The 13,533-nt window shown below is 43.6% G+C and overlaps 1 protein-coding gene across 1 annotated transcript in view; it reads right to left on the bottom strand.

Moving 5' to 3' along the window:
• The window catches only part of Pip4k2a (phosphatidylinositol-5-phosphate 4-kinase type 2 alpha), a 158,705-nt gene extending 145,662 nt beyond the window's left edge, over positions 1–13,043 (bottom strand). Inside the window, exon 1 of the mRNA XM_027928672.3 lies at positions 12,634–13,043. Within this exon, the coding sequence (XP_027784473.1) occupies positions 12,634–12,777 (144 nt within the window). The 5' untranslated portion in view covers positions 12,778–13,043. The remainder of the gene's footprint in view (positions 1–12,633) is intronic.
• Positions 13,044–13,533: the final 490 nt, after the last annotated feature.

Genomic DNA, 13,533 nt, shown 5'->3' with positions numbered 1-13,533 from the left:
TGTGACCAAAATATCTGAAAAGAACAACTTAGAGAAGTTTATTTTGGGCCCAGTTTCAGAACTCTTTGTCCATAGACCACTGCCTCCACTGCTCTGGGCCCACCCTAAGGAAACACATCAAGGGGAAAGGCCCAGAGGACGAAAGCTGTTCAGCTCACGGCTGGGAGCAGAAGAGAGGAGGGAGGGAAGGGGCCACAGGGAAGATGCACCCTTCTAGGGCATGTCCCGGTGACCACCTCCTCCAGGCAATCTGCCTAGATTAACCACCCAGCCCACTGCATCTAGGGTGGACTGATCAGGTTAGAGCTCTCACAATTTAATTGTTTCACTTCTGAAACACATTAACAGGAGCATTAGGGGGATACCTCATAATCAAACCATAATACATCCTGAATTTTATATACGTGTGTGTGTGTGTGTGTGTGTGTGTGTGTGTGTGTTTAACATCCTAAAGGCATCAAAGAGGGGCTGGGGCTGGTGCTCAGTGGTAGAAGGCTCAACTGGCATGTGTGAGGCACTAGGCTCGATCCTCAGCACCACATAAAAATAAATAAAGGTATTGTGTCTACCTATGACCAAAAAAAAATGTATTTAAAAAAAAAAAAGGCATCAAAGAGCTGAAACAGCAGGAGAGCGTCACCCTGTCAAAACTGAAGTGAAAGCTCCATGAGAGAGCTGAAAGTTAGTGAGGGATGTCACTTTGGCTCTGAGAGACCTGATGGTCCTGTGGGTTGAAAAAAACAGAAGTCAGAATTTGGGATCCACCCAAGATGTGGGGTCCAACAGGAAATCCTTTCTCCATAAGACTACATTGGAAAGGGTGACACCCTAGAGTAAGGATGAACCAAAAATAAACCCAAACCACCCACCAGAGACCTAAAGCCCAAATTCATATCCCTATGCAGTCCAGAAACCTCTAAGCTGTGAATTTAGTGTAAAACATGAGGTTGAGGTCTATAGTGCCCCTAGACTCCTGACATAAATAAGCAGACCTCTTGAAAGGTTCACACTATTGCCCTAAGACTTGAGGACTCCTGTGCAAATAATTGTCCAAGGGCAGTGAACAGCTCATAGCCAAAATGAACCAAACATGCCATACGTAGCAATGAGGCACCATGAGAAAGAACCAGCAGAAATAATACACAAAGACCCACAAGGATTTGAGACACTAGAATTATCACTGTTCTCTCAATGCTTATGAATTTTAAATTTAGCTTATGGCACACTTCTGCATACTGGAATTTCTAGAGGCATCATAAGCCATTGAAAGACCCCTAGCTACTGGGAGCAAGTCAGGAGCAACAGCCACAGTGCACTTCTGTACATAATAACAGACTGTTTAGAAATCATTCACAGTCTTCACACAGTTTGGCTGATGGCCCTTGGGCATTCTGACACCATCTGAGAGAAGCTGCTTATTCTCTGAACCTTCCCTGTTCTGTTCACAAGGCAAAGGTCCTACATGGTCTGTAAACATAAGCTCCTTCTTTGGCAGGGGCCTGCGGTTATCCCACATCTCTTATCATCAACGTGCAGCAAGTTTTTCCCACTCTCCAATGCACTGCACAACTTGCTTATCAAAACGCTCTAAATACCATGCTCAATCATAACAACAATAAACTTTATGTGTTGGTGAAAATTTAAGGTGGAAGGGTATTATGGTTTGGATGTGAGGTGTCCCCGAAAAGCTCATGTGTGAGACAATGTGAGACATTTCAGAGGGGAAAAGATTGGGTTGTAAGAGCCTTAACCCCATCAGTGAATTAATCCCCGGATGGGATTAACTGGGTGTGCGGCTGGCAGGAGTAGGGCATTGGGGGTGTGGTTTTAGGATATATTTACATTTGGCATGTGGAGTCTCTCTGCTTTCTGATTATCATGTGAGCTTCCCTCTGCCTATGGTGATGTTCAGCCTCACCTGGAGCCCCAAGGCATGGTGCCAGACTTCTATGGACTGAGACCTCTGAAACTGAGAGCCCTCAAATGAACTTTTTCTCCTACAGTTGTGCTGGTTGGGTCTTTTAGTCACAGCAGTGAAAAATGCTGACTAAAACAAAGGGCTCATCATGTACCAGCTGCGCACTAATGGCCTACTGTGCGCAGTCCAGCTCATTTGTTAATATTTACTGAGCACCAACCATGGAGAAGCACTGTTCTAGGTGTGGGGATACAGTTAGTTGTGTGGAACTTACCATTCTAGTTGGGAGAAAAAAATAATAAACATGGAAACAGCTCAGTTTCAGATGACATTAAGTGTCATGGGAAAATACAGGGAGACTGTGAGAACAGAGGAACTACCTTAGATGAACAGGTCAGAGAAGGGAGCCATTTAGCTGAGATTAAAATACCAGAGAGGGGTCCAACCGTTCAAAAATCTGAAGGAAGAACATTCTAGACCAAGAGAAAGGTAAATGCAGAAGCTCTGCAGCTGTTCTGAGTTTGTTTATTTAAAGACCAGAAAAAAGACCAGTGTGGCTGGAAAGTAGGAGTAATGAAGATGTTAATGAGGGAAAAGAGGGAAGCAGGGCCAGGTTAGTCAAATCTTGTGAGCCACAGAAAAGAGTTTGGGTTTTATTTTAAGCGCAATGGGAAGCCTTCGGAAGGTCTAACTGGGGAAGTGACCCGGTATATATACATTTCAGAAAAGTCATTCTGTCACTGCCGTGCAGAATCTGGATGGAAGCAGAGCAAGGGTAAATACTGTAGACCAATCGATACTGAGTGAGAGTGTTGAGGACAGGGTTTAAGTGGGAAGAGAGAAGTATGCAGATTCAAGACACAGTGGTAAGGAAAAGAGGAACCCAGGCTGGTACCCAAGTTTCTGTCTGGAGCACCTGGGGAGATGGTGGTTCATTTACTGAAAGGAGGAAGACACTGGTTTAGGGTATATGGTGGCGGGGAGTAGAGGAGGCGGAAGAAACCAAGAGTTCTGTTTGCGACATCTGTGATGTCCACCAGAGATTCACATGAAGACATGTAGTAATAAACCGAATACAGAGTCAGAGAGAGAAGTAAGAGCGGAAGATATAAATGTCTCAATCAGCATAAAATGTTATCAAAAGCTCTGAGACTAAGATCATGCAGGTAAAACACGTGGAGTCACGGACGGCCCACCCCAGCCACAGTCCTGGGGCATTTCAACATGTGGGGACTGAATAGAGGAAGAAGAGTTTGATAAGGCACCTAAGAAGGGAAGGTCAGCAAGGCAGAAGGAAAACAAGAAAAGCCAAAAACAAAGGAACCACCTGGATTAGAACACCTGGTGTCACTACTGATGTTGAGAAGAACAGCTTCCTGGGAATGAGGGGGTTGGAAGCTAGATTGGGACAGGTTAAGGAGAACAGGGCAGGTGAGTGGGGTAAAAGGTAAGAGGAGAGAGCAGAGAGACCAAGAGACTGCGCGGAAGCGATAGTGAGAAGAGGTGCATTTTACTTTGTTTCAAGATAGGAGGTCTTAGAGCAGGGAGCACCAGTAGAAGGTGCTGTAACAATGGAATTTGGCACTGTCCAAATTCAGTAGCCACTAACCTCACGTGTATGGGTCACTTGATATGAGAAAATGAACTTAAGTTCCACTAAGTGAAATCAAAGTAGCCCTGTGTGGTTAGTACCTCCCTAACCAGATGTCTGTGGACTGATGAATTCAATAGCCCAGAAGTTGGCAGACTGCAGGGTGGGAATTGCAGAAGTTGAAAGCCTGTACTTGTCCAGTGCTTTCTAAGGGAGGAATCAGCCAAAGGAGGACAAAGGGACAAGACAGTAAACAGAAGTTTAAGGAGAGGGAGAAAAGCAAATGATTTCAGAGAGTACAGAACACACTAGGAGGCAAAGGTAAAGGACTGGAGCCCCCTTGGGGTAAATTATAAAGCAACACTTGTCATAACTGCTGATAGCTCTTCCCTGCAAAGGCTACTTAGCCCTTCCAATCTGGCCTCAAACTATTTTTTCAACCATTTCCTTGACATTCCCCACAATTTACCTCTGTGGCTCTCAATCTTCTTGTCTTTAGAACTTTCATCTCCTGGTACATATTATGTTCAGTGCTCTAATTAAAGGAACAAACAAACAAACAACAACAACAAAAACCCAAAGACAACAACAAGGACAAAAACAAGCTGCTCTGGATGAAGCTGAGTTTGCAGCTGCCCTCCCCCAGCAGCTCAGCCTCCCTCCCACCTGCCTCTGGGGCACATCCAAAGAACCCTGGGGCTTGAAACCAAAGACTGCCCTAACCAGTGCCTGTCCAAACTGCAGGTGCTTACAAATTGCCCATCTAGTTAAACTGCATTCTGTTCCAGTAATCTGCAGGGAGGCCCAAGACCCTGCATTCCTAGCAGCTTCCTGGGTGACCAATGATGTTACTGTTCTCTGGACTACAGCGATGGCCACAGCCACCATAGAGGACTCACTCTACTCCACTAGCTTTTGCCAGTGGTCAACCCTTTACCTCATAATACCTATCTTTCCCTGTCTTCTGCACCTGGGAGATTCTACTTAATCTTCAATGTTCTCCTCAGTGTCACCTCCCCTCAAGTCTTCTCCAAGTCTCCCAAGTGGAAGTAAGCAAGATCCAGCCACTGTTACCACTTGGTCCTCATTCCTACCTTTAGCCCTCTCTCACTCTGCTTCAGCTACACAGCCTTCCTTATATTTCCCTGGACATGCCAAGCAAGAGATAGCCTCAGGACCTTTGCATGGGCTGATCCCTCCTGATCCCTCTGCCTGAGATTCTCTTCATTTTTTTTTGGCAGGGGGGCGGGTACCAGGGATTGAACCCAGAGTGCTGAGCCACGTTGCGAGCTCTTTTTACGATTTTATTTAGAGACAGGGTCTCGCCGAGTTGTTTAGGGCCTCACTAAATTGATGATGCTGTCCTTTAACTTGCAATCTGCCTGCCTCAGCCTCCGGAGCCACTGGGATTACAGGCATGTGCCACCACGCCCAGCCACTCAATGTCTTCTTAATCTAGGCCTATACACTATCTACCCTATTTCATACCACTCACCCCCAGCAGTCTTGATTCCCTAGTTAACTGTGCATGTATCTATCAGAACTTTCCATGTTCCAGCAACTATTTAGGCGTCTCAGAAATACAATCAGTCCCCAACATACAGTTTTTCACTTTCAGTACACTATCAATAAATTACATGAGCTGTTCAACTTTATTATGAAACAGGCTTTGTGTGAGATGATTCTACCCAGGTGTAGGCTAATGTAAGTGCTCTGAGCAGGTCTAAGGAAGGCGAGGCTAGGCTGTGATGCCTGACAGGTTAGGTGCATTAAATGCACTAACAATATTTTCAACTCATGGTGGGTTATCAGGATGTAACCCCACTTTGAGTAGTGGAGCCCCTGTGCTCATTTAATCCACCTAACAACCCTCTGGAGTAGGTACTCTTTTGCATCGTTTCATAAGCAAGGAACCAAGAGGCTATATAAATAACTTGCCGCAGGTCACACAGCCAACCAAGCACTGACCTCAGAGCTCAGATCTTAACCACTTCCAGTGGAAAAGTATAACATAGCATTTAAAAGCCTGTCTGTAGGTAAGTTACTGTTTTAAAACTCTTAAAAACACTTTTCATGAATAAATTACATATTTATTCTCTATCACCTGCTTTGTACATAACTATGATTTTCTTTCTGTAAAGGAAAAAAAAGTGTTTTCAAACAGCCCCTCCCCCCATATTAATAGCTAATAATGTGTCCATCCAAGTACAGCTTTTAAGACTAAGAATAGGGACGAAAAGATCTGAAAGATGTGACTGACACAGGCAGCCCAATAGTGGCTAAAGGCATAGGCCTGATCCCCACCACGAACTAGGCACTGTGAGTCCAGAAGGGATGAATTCAACCTGAGCATGTTCAGTCTGCATAGTATTCTCCCTGGCTGTGCCATGCTCTCCCCCATTTCCTACCCCATTCCACCCCCATATTATTCTTTCAACGGTTCTTAACTGCTCCACCAAGCTCTTAGAGCTCCCAAATAGTCACTGGATAGAACTTGAGGGGTCTGTGAACTTGACAGGATGAAACCTGTTTCCTTTGTTTTAGAGCATTACTCTGAGAATAGAATCCTGACCTTCACACATCCATGAGACTCCACAACACCAAAAAGGAAAGGAAAGGTAGATAAAGGTGGCTATAGCAGCCTTAGCTCAGAGGCTCTGATGGCAGTCTAGGACAGAAAATGAATCTGGCTAGGAAAAGTAGAGGTGAGAAAGACAGACAAGAGACGGGGTCAAGGAGAACCCTGGGAATTCCTAAATTAAATGACACCTTTCACTCTCTACTTCTAACCTTCTAAAAGAGGAGCTGCCTCTATTTCACTTATTCACTCCTTAAGAATTACACACACACACACACACACACACCCCTCTGAATCAACCACTCTCAAGAATACATCCACAAACAGCAAGCTCTCGGGAGCACCTATTTCTCCAGTTTCCTTGCTGGGTTTTCTCTTGATTCTTCTTCCTTCTTCTCTGATCTTCCCTCAGAGTTGGCCCCAACCTCTCCCTCAGAGTTCTAATTAACCCCCGTAGCTTTAACTATCAATTCTGTATGAATAATTCTCAATTCTTTATTCCAGCCCTCATCTTGCTCCTGAGTTTGAATTCCATCTTTCCAACATCCCATGGCATATTATAATTGGACTTTCCACCCACCATCACCTGCAAGTCAACATTTCTTTAAAAAAAATAATAAAAAGTTAATACCTTTCCAATACACAATACCTTCTCCTAACTTTCCTAACTCCATCATGTGGTCCCTGTTCTTCTAAAGACTCGTCGCAAATTCTGAACATTTCTCCTTACTTTTAAAGCTATTCCTTCTCCTGCTTGGCTACTCAAAGTACAGCCCATGGACCAACAGCATTAGCATCACCTGAGAATATATTAAAACACCCCCATCAGACTGATGGTAATTTTAAAAGCCCCATATGACTTGTGTAATTTATATGCATATTAAATTTGGAGAAGCACTGGTCTAGTGCTTATTAACATGCTACCATCTTACATGCATCCAAATTCTATCATTTTAGGCATCATCTACTGAATCCTTATTATGGGTCAATTATAGGACTAGGCCTGAAATACATTATCTCATTTAATCCTCAATATCATTATTGTCTCCATTTTAAGAATATGTAAATCAAGGCTCAAGCAGCTAAAAACCTTTTTCAAAGAGCCCATAAATGATGGAGCCAGGATTTGAACCTAATCTGACCACAAACCATCCTACAAACTGCATTAAAAATTCCTTTGAATTCCAAAATTTGTATTTCAAAGTGTATGCTAGTTGAATTAATTACTCTGGTTGAGTGCATTTTCTATCAACTGAAAGTACATTTTGTTGGTTTATCACAATTCTTGCTGACAATCTTTCTAAAAGCACAGCAGATCCTTCAGCTTTGGGGAGCATTCTAATTACTAAAGTTCATGCTAAGGTATCTAATAAGAGAAAAGAAACTGTATTCTGTTCTCCAGATATAACCCCATGTTTTAGAGCATTAAGCAATTTCTCCCAAAAATACTACAAAACATGTCTGTTTAGTGTGCTTCTTTCCTCTGAAAAGAAAGAAAAAAAAATAGTGTGAGGAGACAAGTTCTTGAATGAATGGTTGATTGGATTCCCTTCAATGAATTTCATCAAGCTATTTTTTATTTTAATTGCCTTATTGTTTTATATTCAGTCGATATAATTTTATAGTTATTTACATCATTTTAAAACCTAGTTTTCTTCTTTCATCTTTTTTCAGAGCCCAGATATGAATCTATGAACCTAAAAGAAATCACTATTTCTCCAAACCCTATTAGAATCCCCATCTTTTCTGGGAATACAACACAAGCTACGGATACTATACCTGGAAAACTGTATATTCTCAATTCACACAAAACTAAGCACGATGTTAGAAGGCTGGCCCTTATAGATCTCCAAAGGCAGGACCCAGAGACATAAGATAAAAACTGCCTGTTGGCTCTTTCCCAACTCCACCTGGCAGATGCTGCCAGGTTTTCATATCTGCTTTTCCAGAAGGAGGCTATAACTAACCCAAATCAGACCACACAGAATATTTCTATGGGGTAGAAATGACAAAATGGGAAATTCAGAAACTATTAGTTCCTTGGCCTATGAAGAATGAAGCCAAAATGGACAGGAAAATCCCAACAGAGCCCAAGTACCTGTTTCTTCTCATGGTTTGATTACCAATCTGCCCTTCTACCGTGATAGAACCACAAATACTTGTTTGATTTAAATAAGTTTAGAAGAATATGTACATATTACTTAAATATACAATATACTTAAATAAGAATAGAATAGTATGTGACGAATAACATCCTTCACAATTTCTCTATAGAGATAAATAACGTCTTTCTTCAGCTATTTAAATAAGGTTTTAAATACTAATTTCTAAAAGTCTCATATTTCAGTGTATAAAAATCTTTTGCAATATCTATTTAAAACAAGTCTTGGCTCAGATCATTCAACATATTCCACACACTATTAAAATATCATTTTAAGAAGCTAACCGCCTGATCATTTTTAGTTTAATTCCAAAAGTAACAAGATAAAACTGCCTTCTTAAGTCATCTTTTCCTTTATGTATTCAATTATATTCTCAGCTTAAAATACTTAAAATAAAAATTGGCACTGGTCCATTCACTGATGGGTATTTTTAAGTTAGAAAGCAGTAACATATCAAATTAACCACACAATGGCAGGCTTATTGTCGACACTGAGCATTGCCCAAATCAAGATTTTCATTACCACTACAATGGACTTGAACATTTTCACCTTAATTGCAAGTTTTTACATTTCAATCGAATAGACTTTGACTTAATAGACTGTAACACAGTCCAACTGCAATCAATCTAGCAAAATCTTACTTCATAATCTCTTAAAATCTTCATAGATTTCCTTCACCTCTAGTCAAGGCTTGGAAACTCACTGAATGCTGCTGCATTTGCCAGTTTATAACAGTAATGCAACTTCTACTATATTCTATTACTACTTCTGTGGGTTTGAATATAATATCAGGCACCTACTGGACTATAAAAATGGTTGAATATGAAATTAGAAAAAAAAAAAAAAGCTTGGAAATCATTCAAACAACCTCAGTTAACAGATATAAACACTGATGCAAAAACAGGTTAGCTCAGATCTTTGACCTTAGCACACCAAGGTCAACAATTAGAATTAAAGAAAGAATTAAAACACAGATCCAGTGAGATTTTCACCATAGCAATGGAAAGATGCCCAATCATAAGATGCCTACATGATAAAATAAACATGTAGTTTAGAGCTCCAAATTTATGGTTATTTCTAAATATTATATAAAAAGTCCAAAGAAACTTTAAAATTTATCATGCTATATTCATGATGAAACATTTTTCATTAATTCTGATCACATTAGAAATATAGGGCCAGACACAGTGACCCATGCTTATAATCCCAGCGATTTACTGGGAAGGATCACAAGTTCAAAGTTATCCTCAGTAACTCAGTGAGACCTCTCAAAATAAAAAGGGATGGGGATTTTGCTCTGTGTTTAAGCAATCCCTGGTGCCAAAAAAAAAAAAAAAAAAAAAAAAAAAACAAGAAGAAGAAGAAGAATTGTAGGGAAAATATTCTGTCTGATATGATTATCTATTCCTTCTCTACTATGCTTTCTCAAATGTTCCCATTAATAAACTACACTCGGCTCTCTGATTCTTTGTTGTTGTTTTGAGATTTTCAATCAGTCTTTTTTTTTATTTGTTCTTTTTAGATACACATGACAGTAACTGTATTTTGACATATTATATATACATGAAATATAACTTATCCTAATTAGGATTCCATTCTTGTGGCTGAACATGATGTGGAGTTATACTGGTCGTGTATTCATATATGAACACAGAAAAGTTACATCCAATTCATTTACTGTCTTTCCTATTCCTATCCCCCTTCCCTTCCCTTCATTCCCCTTTGAGCTTGCAGATTCTTAATACTTTGGACATATTTTCTCCACATTATTCTGTAAACTTTGGTGCACAGAAGGTCATGATAAAACATCTATCTGGTACCACACTTTGCCACCTAAAATGAAATCAACCAGATTTCATCAATCTGGATTTCATCTCTATATACAACTGCATTCTTTAAAAATAAATACATATATATATATATATATATATATATATATATATATGAGAAAATAGACATCTGAAACAGACCTTTCTTATGTCAACTCAGAGCCTTCAAAACAAAGATAACTGGACAAAAATATGAGATGCATTTTAGCAAATTTTCCTACAGTGGCTGGCACTATATGTGCCCAATACATATTTATTGAATGGATAACATGCTTACATTGTACACTATGGAATCTCCAGTACTCTGGCTATGTATACTTAGGAATGCTAACTTAAGCAAAAGAAAATAACACTAAATGTACTATCTGGTAATCAGACATTATTTTTATAATGTTTAAGTAGTTTCAAAATGTTTCCAGTTAGAAAGAAACTCAAAAAACAAATGTAGCAACTCATAAATATAAGGTAACAACATAAATGATTACAGCAAATTATGCTCAGTTATAGGCTTTTCTAAAGTAACATGGAAGTCCAGACTAATTCCCAGAGAGTACACACACATTTTTTTTCAGCAGCATATTGTTTTTTTTAAAAATATTTTTAGTTGTGGTTGGACATAATACCTTTATTTTATTTATTTATTTTTATGTGGTGCTGAGGATCGAACCCAGAGCTCACACTTGCTAGGCAAGTGCTTTACCACTGAGCCACAATCCCCAGCCCTCAGCAGCATATTGTTGACACTTAACTTTTCTAGATTCAATCCAGAGACACAAATACTCTCTGGACTAAAACACCAGAACTCCAAAGGAGATAAAAAGGACCCATAAATATGAGTAAGCACTACAGTACACATCCTATTTTTATTATTAGGTCCTATTCTAGTGAAGAGACCTTCAACTAACAAAAACAAAGCAAAACAACAACAACAAAAACTTACCAAAAGTAAACATAACTAAATTGTAGACATTATGTAGGTAAACTTTCATTTCGTTTCCTGTTATAAAACTTGGGGGAGTTCCTGGTGCAGTAATCTATACTGTCTTAAGGGTTTAGCTCACATTCCTAATACTTAAATTGTCAGGACCTTAAAATGAACTTAGTGGGACAGGAATTAATCTGACAGAAAATAATAATTTATCAACTTAAAAAAAAGTCACTCCATACAAACAGTATCAATGCTAATATTGTTTATCCTTTTCCACAACTCAGGGAAGGAATATATTTTTTAAAATGCTTATGAGCCATTTTCAGCAACTTTGTTAATTTGAGAGTGAGAAAAAAAAAAAAAAAAAAAAAAAACCAAGACAGTATTCTGTCATTTCCTTTATGCTGAAAAGGACATATCGGCACCCAGAGAAATCAAAAGCACAGAAAGCAGGCTTACACTTTTTCCTCAGATGCTAACTGCAGTGGATAAGGTCACGGTCAAAATTCACAAGCTCATTTAAACTTTCATGGCTCTGTCAAAAACTGCCTATCATGTTTCCTGATCCTATATCTAAGTAGATTAAAACTGCAGGAGTTTCTTGCTGTAAGATCAGCAGGAGGCTATTTCAGACCCTCAAACCGCAGTCCGCATAGCCCGCAGCGGCGCATCTTCCTCCACTCCTGGCTGTGGTGTTAAGCTAGCCTTTCCAAAGCGTTCTCCTCCGGCCTTTTAAACAAACCCCAAAAGCGGATGTAATCAACTCAAGACCACCTTTCATCCGCGTCCGCCGGGACCCCTCCAGCTGTCACCGCCCCAGCCGCCCTTCTGCAGTAGGTGACTTCTGCCTGGTTCCCCAAGGAGAGGGAGGAGGTGTGGGGAGGAAGACTCCCCGTCAAGAGCTCTTTAGCCTGCACAGCGGCAGCGCGATTCAGGAGAGGAGCAGAGAAGATGCTCAACGCTAGTGCCATATTCACACTGGCTTTTTCTTTGCCCAAAAGACTCCTCGTGTCCACTAATATAGCCTTTAAAGGAAAAAAGGTTCTAAGCACTAAAGCTGTTGCCCTAAATCTCCTAGCTCTCCAGTAGTCTCACCTCTGTCCTCTAGCAGGAGGTTCCGAATCTGCCCAGCCAGGAATACCTACACCTGCCCTCCCGTGGAGGACACCGGCGGCCACACCGCAACGCCCCCCTCCCCCAGCAAGTGAGCGATCGCCCAGACCCCAAGCGGTCCCCGCTGGGGCTCACAGACGAGGCGGAGCTGTGCCCCACACAAACTTCCCACTTCCCCAGCTGCTGGGACCGACCCGCGGGTGGACGGACGGGGGTCGGCACAGGCACCAGATGCAGGGCTCTGATTCAGAGAAGACCTCTCATTCCGCACCCGGCCCTATGTCCAAAGAGGGCGCAAGTGGCTCGGGGCTGCCCGGAGGAGCGGGCGCAGGTCGTGGGGCTAGGGACACCAAGGCGGGCGGGCAGCTCCGAAGGCGAGCAGCCAAAGGGCTGGGGACCCGCTGACCCGGCCGGCTCGCGCTCCCCGCCCCGCCAACAGCTGCAGCGGGAGACGTAGGGGGGCGCGAAGGAAGAGGAGAAGGAAGGGGACTGCGCGCTGCAGCCAAGCCCTTACCGAGTGATTTACCCCCCACATCAGGACGCTGAGCAGCGGGTCGCTGGCCCGAAACAGCTTCACTTTCTGCGCTACGAAGTGCTTCTTCTTGGTCTTGGTCTTGCTCGCCAGGACGGAGGACCCCAGGTTGCCAGGGGTCGCCATGGCCGCCTCCTCCGTCCCCTCCACCGCCGCGCTCCCGAGGCCGGGGACCCGCCCTCTCTACACACCGGCCCGGGGAGGCAGCCGCATCCCCTCGGCGGCGGCCCCGGCGCGCAGTGTCCCGCTCCGCCCGCCGCCGCTGCCGCTGCTCGCGTGCTCAGCCCGGTGCGGCTCGTGTGCCCGCTCCGCCTGCTCGGCCCGGCTGGGGCAGGAGGCTGCGCTCAGCTCGCGCCCGGACCGACTCCCGCGCCCGCCGCGGCTCCGCGCTCTGCCCGCGGCTGGACCAGGCGCGCCGCGAGGGCTTCCGCGTTGGGCGCCGGCGTCATGACGCAGGGGGCGGGCGGGCAGCAGCTGCGGCGCCGCCGGGCGGGGCGCGGCGCGGCGGCGGGACCGTTAGGCTGCGCCCTCCGCCTCCGCCTCCCGGTCGGGCTCCCGCTCGGTGGCTTCCAGGCGGCCCCCTGTACTCGGGCGAGCTTGGCCCGCAGCTCCTGGCCCGCTTGGGAAGCCGCGCGGTGGCACGAAGACTCCGGCGGAATATTGCCTTCCGCTCCCCGGGAAGAAAAGAGAAAAGGATGGGTTTGTGGGGGTGGGAGGTCTAAGGAGGGGAGTCCCTAGAGGCGTGGGTCAGCGGAAGGAAGCTGGCCCTGGGAACCGCGACTTACCAGTGCCAAGGGCCAGGAGAGCTAGGGAGACCTGAAATGCTGCACCGAGACAAGAGCTTCCCTAGCACCTAGGGAAAGGATCTTGGCACGTGGTCTG

The sequence above is a fragment of the Marmota flaviventris genome, chromosome 12 (assembly GCF_047511675.1).
Source record: "Marmota flaviventris isolate mMarFla1 chromosome 12, mMarFla1.hap1, whole genome shotgun sequence".
In the NCBI taxonomy this organism is placed as follows: Eukaryota; Metazoa; Chordata; class Mammalia; order Rodentia; family Sciuridae; genus Marmota; species Marmota flaviventris.
This window is presented reverse-complemented; position numbering and strand designations above follow the sequence as displayed.